This window comes from Apteryx mantelli, chromosome 6, assembly GCF_036417845.1.
Source record: "Apteryx mantelli isolate bAptMan1 chromosome 6, bAptMan1.hap1, whole genome shotgun sequence".
NCBI lineage: Eukaryota > Metazoa > Chordata > Aves > Apterygiformes > Apterygidae > Apteryx > Apteryx mantelli.
In genome coordinates this window covers 9,350,964-9,364,366 of record NC_089983.1, presented here as the reverse complement: position 1 = coordinate 9,364,366, position 13,403 = coordinate 9,350,964, and the positions used below count along the sequence as shown (strand labels likewise).

The 13,403-nt window shown below is 47.5% G+C and overlaps 1 protein-coding gene across 5 annotated transcripts in view; it reads right to left on the bottom strand.

Annotated features, from left to right (window-relative positions):
* FN1 (fibronectin 1) overlaps positions 1-11,854 on the bottom strand; it is a 56,404-nt gene extending 44,550 nt beyond the window's left edge. For all 5 annotated transcript variants that reach the window (XM_067298724.1, XM_067298725.1, XM_067298726.1 and 2 more), the window contains exons 1-9: positions 11,675-11,854; positions 11,357-11,485; positions 9,742-9,879; positions 7,927-8,058; positions 7,677-7,814; positions 4,725-4,883; positions 3,069-3,269; positions 2,403-2,582; positions 729-905 (exon numbers count right to left, since the gene is read on the bottom strand). In XM_067298724.1, coding sequence (XP_067154825.1) covers positions 729-905; positions 2,403-2,582; positions 3,069-3,269; positions 4,725-4,883; positions 7,677-7,814; positions 7,927-8,058; positions 9,742-9,879; positions 11,357-11,485; positions 11,675-11,825 — 1,405 coding nt within the window. In that variant the 5' untranslated portion in view covers positions 11,826-11,854. The remainder of the gene's footprint in view (positions 1-728; positions 906-2,402; positions 2,583-3,068; positions 3,270-4,724; positions 4,884-7,676; positions 7,815-7,926; positions 8,059-9,741; positions 9,880-11,356; positions 11,486-11,674) is intronic.
* Between the last annotated feature and the right edge of the window lie 1,549 nt (positions 11,855-13,403).

Here is a 13,403-nt window from a genome sequence, read left to right as displayed (position 1 = left end):
TTTAGAAAGCTACAAGAAGCAACTTTTGCACAATGTCCAAGACATGCTGTGTGAATGAATCGGTTCTTGTTACATATATGCCTTTATATGAGCATAGCTATTTAAAGATGGGAGTTTCACAAGCTGTTGAAGGGCTCACATGCTGCACTGTCTTGAGTTGCAAAAGCCTTGTCATTTAAAAACTGGGAGTCACACTCCCTTCAAGTACACTTCCCACTCCTGACATCACTGAGACATGCATGGATTGTAGGAATGGACCATAACACTGATTTTGACATTGCTGTCTTTTCCAAGGTAACACACTGATATTTTAAGTACACTCTTATCCTTATCCACACATTGGGCAAAAGGAAGTGATGAGCGATGAGTGAGACAGTTTTAGCAGATAAAATCTAAACCTCGCTTCCTATAAAGCGCTACAATACAACGCGCTCTAATGAATCTACACCAGTTTGCACTAGCTGCCAACCATGCCTACCACTGGCTGGTAGCAAAAGAGTAAAGAAAACCGCCTTCTCTTTGTGCTGCCTGAGTCTCTGCCAGAACTGATTAGTGAGAAAAAGAAACAAAGGACAAAACAAAACTTAAATTCCTTAAAGGGTTTTGGGCTGGGAAGCAGCTTGCTGGAAGTCATCAATAACTGAGTCGATGACAGCCAGCTCTTTACTTCGCAGCTCAAAGAATCCCTTATAAGTACCCCATAATCCATTTATGGTTCTCAGTCTTACCAGCCATGGGGCAGAAACCAAATTTCTGGTCCGCATCATAGTTCTCAGTGGTTCCACACCACTTCATGTTGTCTCTCCGTCCCTCAGAAGTACAGTCAGTGTAGTTGCGGTTGTTATACAGGAAAGGGAAGTGGCACAATGCACCATTGGAGTTGCCACCGCGTGTCTGGACCAGAACTGTACAAGAGTAAAAAGGAAAAAGATGCAAATCAAGCCTGTGCTCTCTCCTAGCAGGCAGAAAGAGCTTAAAAAACAAACCACTACCACTATTTTTTCCTTTCTCTGTATATTCTTTATGTTATTATCCACCAGCCTCTCTTCTTGGCTTAAGTTAATTCAGATCTAGAAGCACAAGCCTTGCACAAGGTCAATTCAAATCAAATGTTGCTGTGGAAAGAGTTGCTGGACCCAGGCATGGGAATTCCTGGGCAACAGGGAAAACCAAAGCCTTCTGTGTCTGGGAAGTGGCTTTGCAGGCCCTTCGTACTAAGGCCCAGGTAATAAAATAATCTCAGTTCTCTTAATACCTGTATTATCTCACTGAGGTTATTACCCAGTTGTGCCCTTTGGTTTAAAGTAAAGTCTTCGGCCTTAGGAAAGGGTTACAACTTGGTTATGTACAACAGCACAAGTCAAAAATCTCTCCGCAGGTTGGAATCTTCATGTTTTGCAAGCAGCAGTGGAAAGAGGACTCTAATCTACATGAACTATTCACCTCTTGAGCAACTCTGGTTTACAAGTAATGGAGAATAAGGAAGCATTTGCTTAGATTTTTCTATATCGATATTTCTCATTCCCGCAGTATATCACAGGAAGTTTCACTAAAACAGGAATGTGGATGTGTGAGCAAGGAGGGGAGAGGGGTTTTTTTAATTCTTTTTTTTCTTTTTTTAAGAGAACATTATATATGCTGGAGAGAAGGGCTTGGCTTTTATGAGAAAAAAACACAACTGAAGAATAGCAGTATTTATGTAGTTTAAGAAGCAGTATTTTCCTCTGGGAATGTAAAAAATTTCAGACACATTCTCTCCAAGGTCAGATCCCAGAGGAGGCTGCTTGGATACTGCTCCATGGATGTCTGATGGGCTTTCCAGGAGGTGTAACCACAGGTAGGTTTGTGCTGCACAGGGAACATGACCATCCGCAGAAAAGGGAATGCTGCTGCATTAGTCATGCACCATCTCTTGATCACAGTGATCACAAATCACATTAGGATTACTGCTATATATGGCAACCTGGCTAGAGAGGCAAGACTGAGGGAGTGACAGAGGACTGCACAAATTGTACTCCATGGATATCCTCTCCTCTGCAGCCTAATATGGGCATTGGCTCTAGCAATTCAGCCAAGCAAAGACAAAGTCTAAGTATCTTTGGGGCTAAAGCTCTGCCCTGACTGGGAACTCCTGTTCTAAGGTCAGTTCAGGGAAGAGAGAAGAACAGGACTCAAAGGCTACGCCTGTGTCACCCTGACTGCTCTCCAGAGATGCCAAGAGCACAAAAACATCCTGACTCCAGATAATCCTCAACCCATATGGCTGCCTTGCTGTTGGGGCATGCCTGGAGTACCTCCAGATTGCCGGACTGTTCCAGCAGCCTGTCACTACAAGCTCTGCTCCTTCTACCATCTGCTCATGAGGGCCATGCATGCGTGAAGATCCTCAGAGAAGAACCTACCATTCTGCTCTGTACAGAAGGAGTATCTCCTGTCCTGCTCAAAGTTGGAGGTGGTGCTGCACCAGAGGTGCCCATCTGTACGGCCTTCGGTGGTGCAAGAATAGAAAGTCCTCCCGTCATAGGTGAAAGGCAAAACACAGGCTTCTCCATCAGAATTGCCACCATATGTTTGAGTTGCAGCTTTAACACAAACAAATCACAGCATTAGATTCTGGCTCGAAGCAATCCCCAGTCTTAGGGCTCCAGAAGAGCAATAGCCTCTCCAGGCCAAGTCACCAGCTGCTGTGAACCCACACTGACTTCCAAGGACCTGGGCCAATACACACCAACTGAAGACTTAGTCCCACAGCTGTGTCATTCTTTTACATTCTTTTCCAAACATATATTATTGCAGCTTGCTTTGAGTAAAATTATTAATGCTGCTTCCCAAGGGCTCTGTTTTCCCTCGGCAGGTTATATATAACTCACTGGGAAATATTTGTACCCTCTAGAGCCAGGCTTCAAATAATCAAAACAGCTATTACTTCCCCCCTTGCACCTTTCTCTAGTATTTGTCTTCCTCAGAAGACACTTCTGATAACCACACCAGAGGATTTTACATTGAAGTTAAACCACAGGGCAATCGAAGAGCTCATTGAGCTGAACAGGCACAAAACAAACTCATACCTATTTCCTGGCAGCTGACTCCGTTGCCCAGGCAGGTACACAGCATTTGCTGGCTTCCCTGTGTCTTGAGCCACTGCATACCCACGGAGTACACCACTCCGTTATCAGTTATGCACTGACCATACGGCTGAGGCTGGGGCTGTTGAGGTTGGGGCTGGTACAATGCAGTCTGCAAGTTTGTGAAGCTAGGAGAGCCAGAACCTGCAGCAGAACGTGGGAGAAGAGTGAGACTAGACACCAGGCATTACATGCAAAGCTAAAGAACAGAATGCTTCAATTAAATGCAGAGATAATAAAGTCTTAGGTACTTTTCATCAAGTTAAAGGCACAACACTTTTAGCTTCCCTCGACACATTTTAAATATTCTTTTCATAGCATTACTTTGAGCTCCATTTAGCAAATTTCAAAACTAAAAGAACTACTCCCACTTCTTCTAATGATGGGCTCCAGTTTCTACCACTGAAGAGTGGTTTTAGGAAGGATTAAAAGCATAGCCTGTTTTTCATGGGAATTGTTGAAAATGAAGGTTGGTTTTTTTTTTGGAAAAAGCATTTTAGTTGAAGGAAATCTAGAATAAAAAACGAAGACCAGTGACAAAACAATAAGTACTGAGAAGGTAGGGGGATGAGGCAAAGAAAAGGAAGTATTCATTTTGAATTCTTCATTGTTGAAGCAGAAAAACAAATAAATGTATTCCTTTATTCTGGAATTTTTCAACTTTGAATCAAAGTTTTTGGCCAGTTATCATTCTGAATAACACTGAGAGACAAAGAGGCTTCTTTTCTACACTGTGGACACTGCTAATGTTTTCCACAGCAATCCCCACAAATTCAGCTCTGCTGAAAAAGGGGAAGCAATGCCAGCAAAGCAGTGGCACCCTTTAAGTTTTGTGCATTTTGAAGCTTAGACCTTCTGAAATTTTGAAGCTAACCTGCTGGCAACTACAGTTAACTCACTCACCAAGAAAAGCTCAGTGTAGCTACTACAGGAAAATGCAGAGAAGATTTAGTCTGCACAGCAGAAGGAAAACTAGATCCTCAAAATGGTAAGAAAGAATTTAAGAGCCGAAAACGTTGACAGAACTTGGGCGGAAAGCTTACATTACCTATAAACTAGGTATTTTATACCAAAATTACAAGACATTTGATGCTCATGTATTAAACAAATAGGATTGTATACATTCTGTGACATTCCTATTTTTTAAAGCTCAACCATAGGTTATTTATCTTGTCAAAGAAACTAGATGGCCTCAGAGGAGTTTAAATTAAGGGAATTTAAAGAAAGTTACCAAGGCAAATACAGCAAGTCCAAATATTAACTCAAAGTGTCATGTTTCCAAGACAGAGCTAGAAGATATTTCCTATAGATGCACGATCCTAGATATGTGATTTATTACATTGTGATCATGCATGCAATTGCATTTGTATGGCAAGCCCCATTTGGGCAAGGAAACTAAGCATAAATTGATTATATCAATGTATGCACAAAAAAGGAGCATCTCCCAAACTCTGACCCTATTTCTTGCTGATCTTTCCCTGACAAAATTCCCAAATGCCTAGACTAGGACAGTGCAGTTCAACACCGAGTCCTAGTCATTCCAGCATTTGTCATTCCTTGGCTCTTCCCCTACCCTAAACACCATGACGCCCCACTTACCGGTGCTAGTTGTATGCAGGGATGTGTGTCTCTCACATTTCCATTCACCTCTGCCGTTACCAGTACAGATGCACTGAAGCAAATTTCCACGGTTATCCTTCTTGCTCCAGGTGTCTCCAATTCTGTACGAAGTCTTGGTGTCATGGTCATTGCACCTATCTGTATAAGGAACATGGCTATTAGCTATTTCCGCACTGGATGGCTTGAGCATGCAATCTAGAGTGTTGAACAACCAACACTATGAAATGAGCTGGTAGTTGACAGCCTTTGTTGAGAGCCTTCCTAATTTTTTTGTAGCCTACTATTAAGAGTCCTATATGCACTAATGCCTGCATTAAGCTACATAAGCTAGGAAAGAGCCTGAAAATCCTGATGCTAAAGTTGTCTAAGGGAAAATTCCCACCGATTTGCAAAACAGGAATTTCACTTTCTAGCCATGGTCTCAGATAGCACCATAACACTCCCAATTTCAAGAAGATAAGCCACATTCAAAAAATTCACGTGTTAAAAAGCACATCCTGGATTAAAGACATTCTTGCTAGGCATTTTTAAAAGCCATTTAAAACCCATTCTGTCTAGCATACACCTTCAACACTTTGCTTTAATGCCTTTTTTTCTCCTCTTTTTAAGAGGAGGTCTTTGTACCTGGGCCATTTCATACTATACACGGGGCACAGTTCAACTTCAGAGCTCTATTGCAGCTGGAAGAAGTTAAAAACCTACTGGAGGGCAATATGTTAAATTCCAGTTCTTCCAAAAGAAGTGTGCATGAAGTGGCCAGTAAAGCTAATAGAAGCTACCCAGTCAGACCAGGAATATTAGACTTTCTGAAGCTTCCTGTTGTCTTTAGTAATCCATAGCCCCTGATAAATTGAGTAAATGGGTTCAAAGGCCAGCATAACAAACTACTTTTGTCTGAATGCCAGAGCCACATGCATTAACTAGTTCTTCTTCCATTACAGCATTTTACCTTCTCATCCAAGGGCAACTTGATACAGTGGCTCAAATATAATCATGGATCAATGAATACGGATTTATGAAGAACTGTGGAAGGACCTATACATCACCACAGATTTCCATATTCTGTCCTGTGTTTCAGGGCACACAGGACAGACTATGAATGTGGAAAACACATGAATGATTCACAGAGGTTAAAATGACCAAAAACCTGAGTATTTGCCAGAAGAGTGGTAAATTGGTGAAGTGTTGATAATGTAATTTGGCATAAAACATGTCTTATGAACACTCAAAGTCTTGAGTTAGGTGACAAAAAGCTGACACCCTCCACCCCACCAAAAAAAGAAGAAAAAAAATCAGTGGTCACTCTGGAAAGCATTGGCCATAAGAGACACATGATAGCAACAACACATACTGAAGCATAACGCCACTTTGTGGGCTACAGCTATCATTTTACACAGAGAGATGCAAATTTACGTATTTGATTACATTCGAAAAACAAAATGAACAGGCCATTATACTACAATTTCCCCTGCAGTGCAACAATGCAGACCTGAGTTATGGGAAGAAAGATACCGTCATTTTTATTAGTAATATTATCTCCTCCAAAATTCACAAACAACACATTCTGTTTTATTCATTCCTATCTGACAGTTAATGATTTTTCCCCATGTGCTTCTAACAGAGTCAATATTGTCAAGGCTGGTCTGATTTTTATAGCTTATTTCTTGACCAAGACTCCCCAGATCTTCAATTTTAATCCCAATTCTCCTTAGTGTTTCAGTTCTTTACAGTTCTGTTGTTTATACCAGCAGAAAGCTATTATCTGTTTGTCCCAAGGCAGATGAACGTGAGGCAGTTTTAAGGCTACAGAAGAGTTTCTCAAAACTTGCATAATGAAGGTGTAAGGTACAAAGTTAAATTTTGAGGCAGCGTAAACTGCGATAGCTCTACAACAGAGCTTGTTCCTACTAAAATCCACATCGGAGGTAAATAAGCAAACGGGATTTCAGATTTTAGAAGCCCAGTTGGCTTTGCAAACAGTAATACACTGGATATTTACCCCAATGTAAATCGTTCAGTATCACTTCACTGATACAGAAACCGAGGGAAGTCATTTGAACTGGGGAAGCATATTTACACTGAAGACTTAAAATGGTGGGAAAAACTAACAAGGTAGATGAGACAGCAAACAAAATAAACCCTGTCTGAACTGCACATATATTGAACTGTAAAAAAGGGGGAAAAAACCCTTAAGGTTACATTTTTAATTTGGCAGACTCCACTGCTGGACCAGGTGTCTGTTTCTCTTTAAAAGCTCCATATTCTCCCCCCAGAGGTTATCTAAACAACCCCCAAAAGGGTGAGATTAGGCCAAATTCTGTGCCAGTCTGCAGACTGAGCAATTCCACCAGCCTCCTGGGGGACGTGGCTCATTCGGCCTGCACCTTTCCCAAAAGCTTTTTCTCTAAAGCAGATTAAAAATCAAACCAGCGCAACCAAAACAACGCAGCTGCTTGGTCAGCGGCGCGGAGCCCCCACCCTTAGATGTCCCGCAGCGGTAAATGGCAGGAGCCGCCTGCGAGTGTTCGCTTCTGACCTTAGAGGGGATGGATTATTTTCCACCCGTTCTTGTGAGACCTTTACCTGGCTGTCTCCCTAAAACTGCTGCCGATTGCTATCAGGTGGAAAAAGGAGCACCTTTTGGCTTTGGTACATTACTTTTTGCCACATAAAATTAGAAAGAAAAAAAAATTAATAATAAAAAAAGAAATCAGGCTTCCAAGCCCCCTCTTTCTGCTTCATCTCACTTCAGCGCCTGAGCTTGCACATGGTGGCCAGGAAAGCCAGGGGAGTGGGAGAAGTGGCATTTTCAAGGCTGAACTTGGAAAGGGGGGAAAGGAAAAATAAATAAAGAGATAAAATAGATGAGGACGGCGCAGGCGAAGGGCTTGGCAGCGAGGCCCCGGGGCCGGCGCCGCACGCGGCACTTACTTCGGGAGGTGCAGGTGATGCGGCCGCTGCCCTCGCCCAGGCAGGTGCAGTCCACCATCATCCAGCCCTGGTAGGGCTTCTCCCAGGTCTCGCCCACCACGTAGGACGTCCCGGCCGTGTTGTCGTAGCAGCGCTCGGCTGCGGGAGGCAAGACCGGGTTAACGGCGGGGCCGCGCTGCCCCCAGTGGGCGGCCGGGGACCATGGCAAAGGAGGAAAAGGAGGAAGAGGAGGAAGAGAGCCGCCACCTACCCACAGGCTTGCAGGTCCACTCGCCCTTGCCGTTGCCCAGGCAGACGCACTCCAGCATGTAGCCGCCGGTCTCGTGGGGCCGCCGCCAGGTATCGCCGATCTTGTAGGACTGGCCGCCCTCGTGGCAGCGATCTGCGGCGGGGCAGAGGAAGGGCGGCTCAGCCCCAGGCCAGGGGACAAGGTGCCAAGATGGCTCCTGGCCTCCTCCACAAAATGGCGCCCGCCCACCTGCGCTCTCCTCCCCCGGGAAGGTAAACGTTGCCTCCCAGACACCTTCCTCTTTCCACAGCCCACCCCCCTGCAGGTTTGACACCCGAAAGCCTGAGGAGCCCTGCACGGGGAGCTCGTTTCGCCCTCAGGTGGGATCATGGTGCCCTCAGGGCCTGTGCGCAGCCTGGTGGGGGAGGAGGGGGAGGGGGGCTGCCTCCATCTTGTCTCCCCGCTGCCACCTCCGCAGGGAGGCAGCAGCCCAGCGGCCGGGCCGGCACGCGGGGGCAATGGGCACTGGTCCTCCCCCCCGGGTGCAGAGGCCCTGTCCTGTGGGGACCGGTCCCTGGCGGCCTGCGGTGCCTCGGCCCCAGTGGCTGGCCCGCGCTTGCGGGGGGGAGCCCCGGTGCATGGCGGTTCGCAAACACGGCATCATCTTCCAAGGAAGGGAGGAGAAACACGGCTGGTCATTTATTAGGAGGCGTGAAAGCTTTCTGTTGGCTCATTTAGGAAAGCAGGGAATCTAAGAGAGTTGAGATTGATTCAAAGCCAGGTACAGTCAATGAGACTCTCCAGTGAGCTTTAAACCAGGCTGCTGATGAGGAAATGAGACTGCTCTTACGTTTGCAATTTCCTTACTGACTTTCTTTTCTTACAACGCTTACCATCGCTGCCCAATAAAGTGCCATTAAATTCGGAATGGCTTTAGCTCTCCTCGTTAGAGCCAATGCATTTCTGTCCATACCATGACGAGGGCTAGTTTCTGAGCCCTGCATGGCAGCGCTATTGGACTTGGTACTATGAGGCTCAGACAAGAAACTGGATACTTGGAAGAACAAGACTTTTCTCCAAAGGTGCCTAAGGGACTTTGAAATCTCAGCCTGGAAGTCCTGACACAGTGATCTTCATCTGTGCTTGCAGAGAGCCGAATTATGAGCTGAAGGGAGATGGTGAACAATTTGGTGACTCAGTGAGGAAAGGATTTCCAGATAGAGAAGCACAGAGGTGAAAGGGAAAGCTGGGGAGAAAGGGATGAGGGAAGAGAAGGAATAAAAAGAGGAAAGTATGAGGTAGGCTGGTGAATAAGGACTTGCAGAAGCACACTGAGCTGGGTGAAGGGATTTCAAATCCCAGCTCCCTCAGTGGCCGGTGCTGGAGGCCAGCAGGACAGGGTCTCAGGTGGTATATGCTCATAACAGACCTATTAAAGCTGATGGAGCTATTCTGACTCACCAGCTGCAGATTAGGTCCTCATTCCTTTTTCCAGTGAGAAAACTACTGTTATAAGTGTCTATGAAGAGGTAACACACTCTTACAAATATTAAACATACTAACCTGTATGGCAGGACACTAACAGAGTCAGTTTTGGCCTGTGTTTTCATACATGACACTTCCTCTTAAATAAAAGAGGAATTTGCTTGTGCAAATGTTTCTTCTCTCTGTAGGCGCATGGGGCAAGGACTTTCAATTACACTTTTAGGGGGCTTTGATCCAAAGCCCATTACCCCAGCTAATGGGCATAACAACACTGGGAGTATTGTGTAAGTTGCCGTGGAAAATATGACACTAAGGAACAATAGCTCTAGTAATAGGCTCTTAGTTACATACTGGCAATGGTGCAGCTGATTCTCCCACGTCCAGCTCCAATGCAAGTACAGTCCCAGATCATGGAGTCCTTGGGGCGCTCATACGTCTCCCCTACTCGGTAACTGGATCCAGTGTATTTGTCAAAGCAAGTTTCTTCAGCTGTGAGGACAGAAAAGTGAACTTTATGTAACCACACAAGTAACATGCACAGTCAAAAGAAACCATTCCTCCTGTCCGCACACTGATTTTTTTTTTTCCTCCCCTAGGGCAAAAATGCAGCTCGGTCACCTCTCTCTTCCTGGAGCAGGACAGCACAAGTTGGGTGAAGTTCACCAACTCAAGGTCCCCACACTGCTGAACACCTGCAGCTTCCCACTCCCAGGGAGCAAGAAACTTAGCAAGGCAAGTGGGCAGGCATGCCCTGGAAGGACAAATCCCCTCCGTTTGAAGTGCAGCAGTACAGGAGACAGGAGGGAGCAAGCGTCCCTCAGAAGCTGTGTTTTGTCATGCTAATCCTCCTAATTCTGACCTGGCAAAAGCTTGTGTATATTAATCCTGAATTCTGCAGCAGTCCTGCTGAAGTCCACAGGAATCCTTGTAAATTGTTCACACTCACACATGAGTAAGTGATTACAGAACAGTTATGTCAAGGCTGCCACCAGACCTGAGATTAGCAATGAAACAACCTTCTTGACTTCACCACTGGACAGATAAGGCTAACTATGCCATATGGGAAACTTGCTATTGGATTTCAAAACTGTAAAATTGGAGTCACTGGAGGGGAGAAAAAGAAAGAAAAGATTAGCTCCTCTTTTATGGAGCAGTAAGGGGACTGAGTACTACTTTGAAATACTCTAGCCCTGAGACAGGCAGCACAAAAGCCTTCCAAGATAGATCAGTGGGATGCTCCATCTGTCTTACATGAGCATTATCAGCTAGGAATCAGTTTCTCTCTCATTTCTCCGGAGCAACATAAAGGAGTTATGGCAAAGCAGTGGCTACAGACCAACAAAGACAGACAGATTGCATCTGATTATCTAAACTACGTTGTATCCCAGAGAGACACATCTTCCAGCAGATGTTGCGCTCGGAATTTTTTCTGTTACCTAAACTTTTTCCTGCAGAAGACTAAACAATCTCATTTTACACTCAGCTATAGAAAGCTGACAGCAAGGCTGGGGGGCTGTGCAAAGTTGTAAGTTGAAATACTTTTAAACATGCTGACGACACTGTACAGCTATGAAAAGTCGGGGTGAAGCAATCAAACAGGGCAGAGCCAGAGCTGCAAAGTGACTCCAGATTTGAACTTCCCTGTGCGAGTCGAGGAGTCAGTTCAGTTCATTATAAAGAAGAGGTTGGCTCCAAAATTTAATGTTTAGATCCAGTCCTCCAGAGAGACGAGGGCTGTTTGGCTCAGGGTTCTGGTGGCAGGCCCATCTCTAATGAAAAGCATCTCTTAAAGCCTCAGGCCAGCTCTTCAGTGCAACCGCTGCAGATCCGTTACCGACCCTAAACGCCACGCTTCACGAGCGGCCAGGCCGGGCTGCCGCTCCTAACTCGGCACAGCGCCCAGCTCACGCGGCTCGGGAGCCGCGCCGGGTCTCGCTGCGGCGGGCGAGGGGCAGCACCGACTTACGTTCAGGCTTGCTCTCGCAGTTAAACCCTCTGCTGCCGCCGTAGCAGGTACAGACCAGCGTGTTCCCCAGGTAGATGCGCTCCCACTGCTGGTTGATCTGGTAGTAGCGTCCGTTGTCGTAGCAGGTCTCTGCGGCGGGGAGCAAGAAGAGTTGCGAGTTACCTGGGCGCCCCCCGCACGGGCAGGGGGACGGGACGGGACGGGACGGGGCTGGCGGGGCGCCGGCTCCCGCCGCTCCGCCGCAGCCCCCCGGGCCGCCGCCGCAGCCCCCCGGGCGGGCGCCCCCCGCCCCTCCCGCCGCGGCCCCGCGGTACTCACGCTTGCCCTGCGCGGCGGCGCCCTGCGGCACCGAGCCGGGCTGCGCCTGCCGCCGGCTCTTGCCGCCGCCGCGGCGCTGCCCGCCGCCCGCCGCCGCCGCCCCCAGGCAGAGGGCGAGCAGCGCCAGCCGCCACCCGGCGCGGCCCAGCATCGTCACGTCGGGTCGGGTCAGCGCGGCTCGGCTCGGCGCTCACGAGCAGCCCGAGCGACGGGGCAGCGGCGCCGCCCGGGCGCTATATAGGGCGGGCGGCGCGGGGAGGGGGCGGCCGCCGCCGCCCCGGCGCCCATTGGCCTCGGCGCCGCCGGGGGCCGGGCGGGGGCCGCCGCCACCGCCACCGCCCGCCCGCCCGCCCGGGGGGGCCCCGCCGCCGCCGCCGCCGCCGCCGCCGCCGAGGCGGGTGGAAGCGGCCCTTGCCCGCCGGGAGAGCCGTTCCATTTTGTGGAGGGTCCGGCCGAACAAAATGGCTTTTGGGGGGGGGGGGGGATGGAAAAACTTTTTTTTGCTTTGTTTGGGGTTTTTTGTTCGCTTTTAACCCTCTCCGCCTGCAAGCGGGCGCATCTGCTTCGAGGCGAGGTGTCACTTAGGTGCGCAGCGTGGGAGCGGGAGCCCCTCGGCGACACTTTATCTGTGGCGAGTGACTCAAGGTTACAGCCTTTCACACCTCACTTGGAAAAAGCGGTGCTATTGCATCCTGCTCTAAATAAATCTAACAACAGCCGCTTTCCCTGCCTTTTTTTTTTTCTTGCTGTCCAGAATCAATTCTGAGAACAGAAGAAAAGTGAAAAAACGTTAGACTTTCAACCCTTTTTAAGTATACGGGGTCTTCAGCGTGACACTAATTTCTTAGTGACCCAGTTGATTTAACAGGGGGGTCTTTCCATCTTGTCACCCTCTTTCCCTGGCCTTCCTCCCTCAACCTTTCTCTGCTGCGCCTGGACCAGCACGCAGGTTTGGCCCGTATGGACAGGCTGTGCTGCTAGCCATTTCCTTGGTGCCTCTCACACACGCTCTGCCTTGGCAAAGGGATGATTAATCTAACAGTCTGCTGCGGTTCCTGATCTGTTAAATCAACTCCTCGGACAAACATGGGCTTTAAATAGTCTACAGTGTTTCCAGACACCTGAAGTTGAACATCCCCGGCTCTCCATGAGCCTTCTTCAGAGCTGGACACCATGTTCTGATTCCACTTACTGCAAACATATTGTGTTAGCTTTACTGAAACGCAAACAGGAATATCCCGCTTGGGATGAAGGCTCTCTTAGTGGGCAGTGTACAGACCCACCGCATGCTTTGTTCCGGGAAGGCACATCCTTGTCATCTCAGGTATGGGTTCTCAAAGAAATTTCTATTCCTCTGTACGAGGAATGTCCACAGAGCCATTAACATGAGCTGCCCTGCCGAAAGTTACTGGAAATTGAAACCTGACCTAGCAATTGAGGTGAGCTGTGGTGTGCTAATTCCCATCTTTCCTAATTTTTATTTTTGGATCTACTGCACTGCGGTTTTTTGAGTTACCGGAGACACGTTCTCCGTCAAAATATTCATAGAACTAATGTGGCCGTATCAGGAAGAGCATTTGCTTTTGAAGTGGGATGCATCATCGTAAACTAGCAAGTATCCGGTTTCTTAGAATAAGAACCTGCTTGTAAACAGTGTTCCTGCTTTTTTGAGACCTAAGATATAATATTTCATCCTGAAATTCCAGTTTACTGTAGAACTGGAATTCTC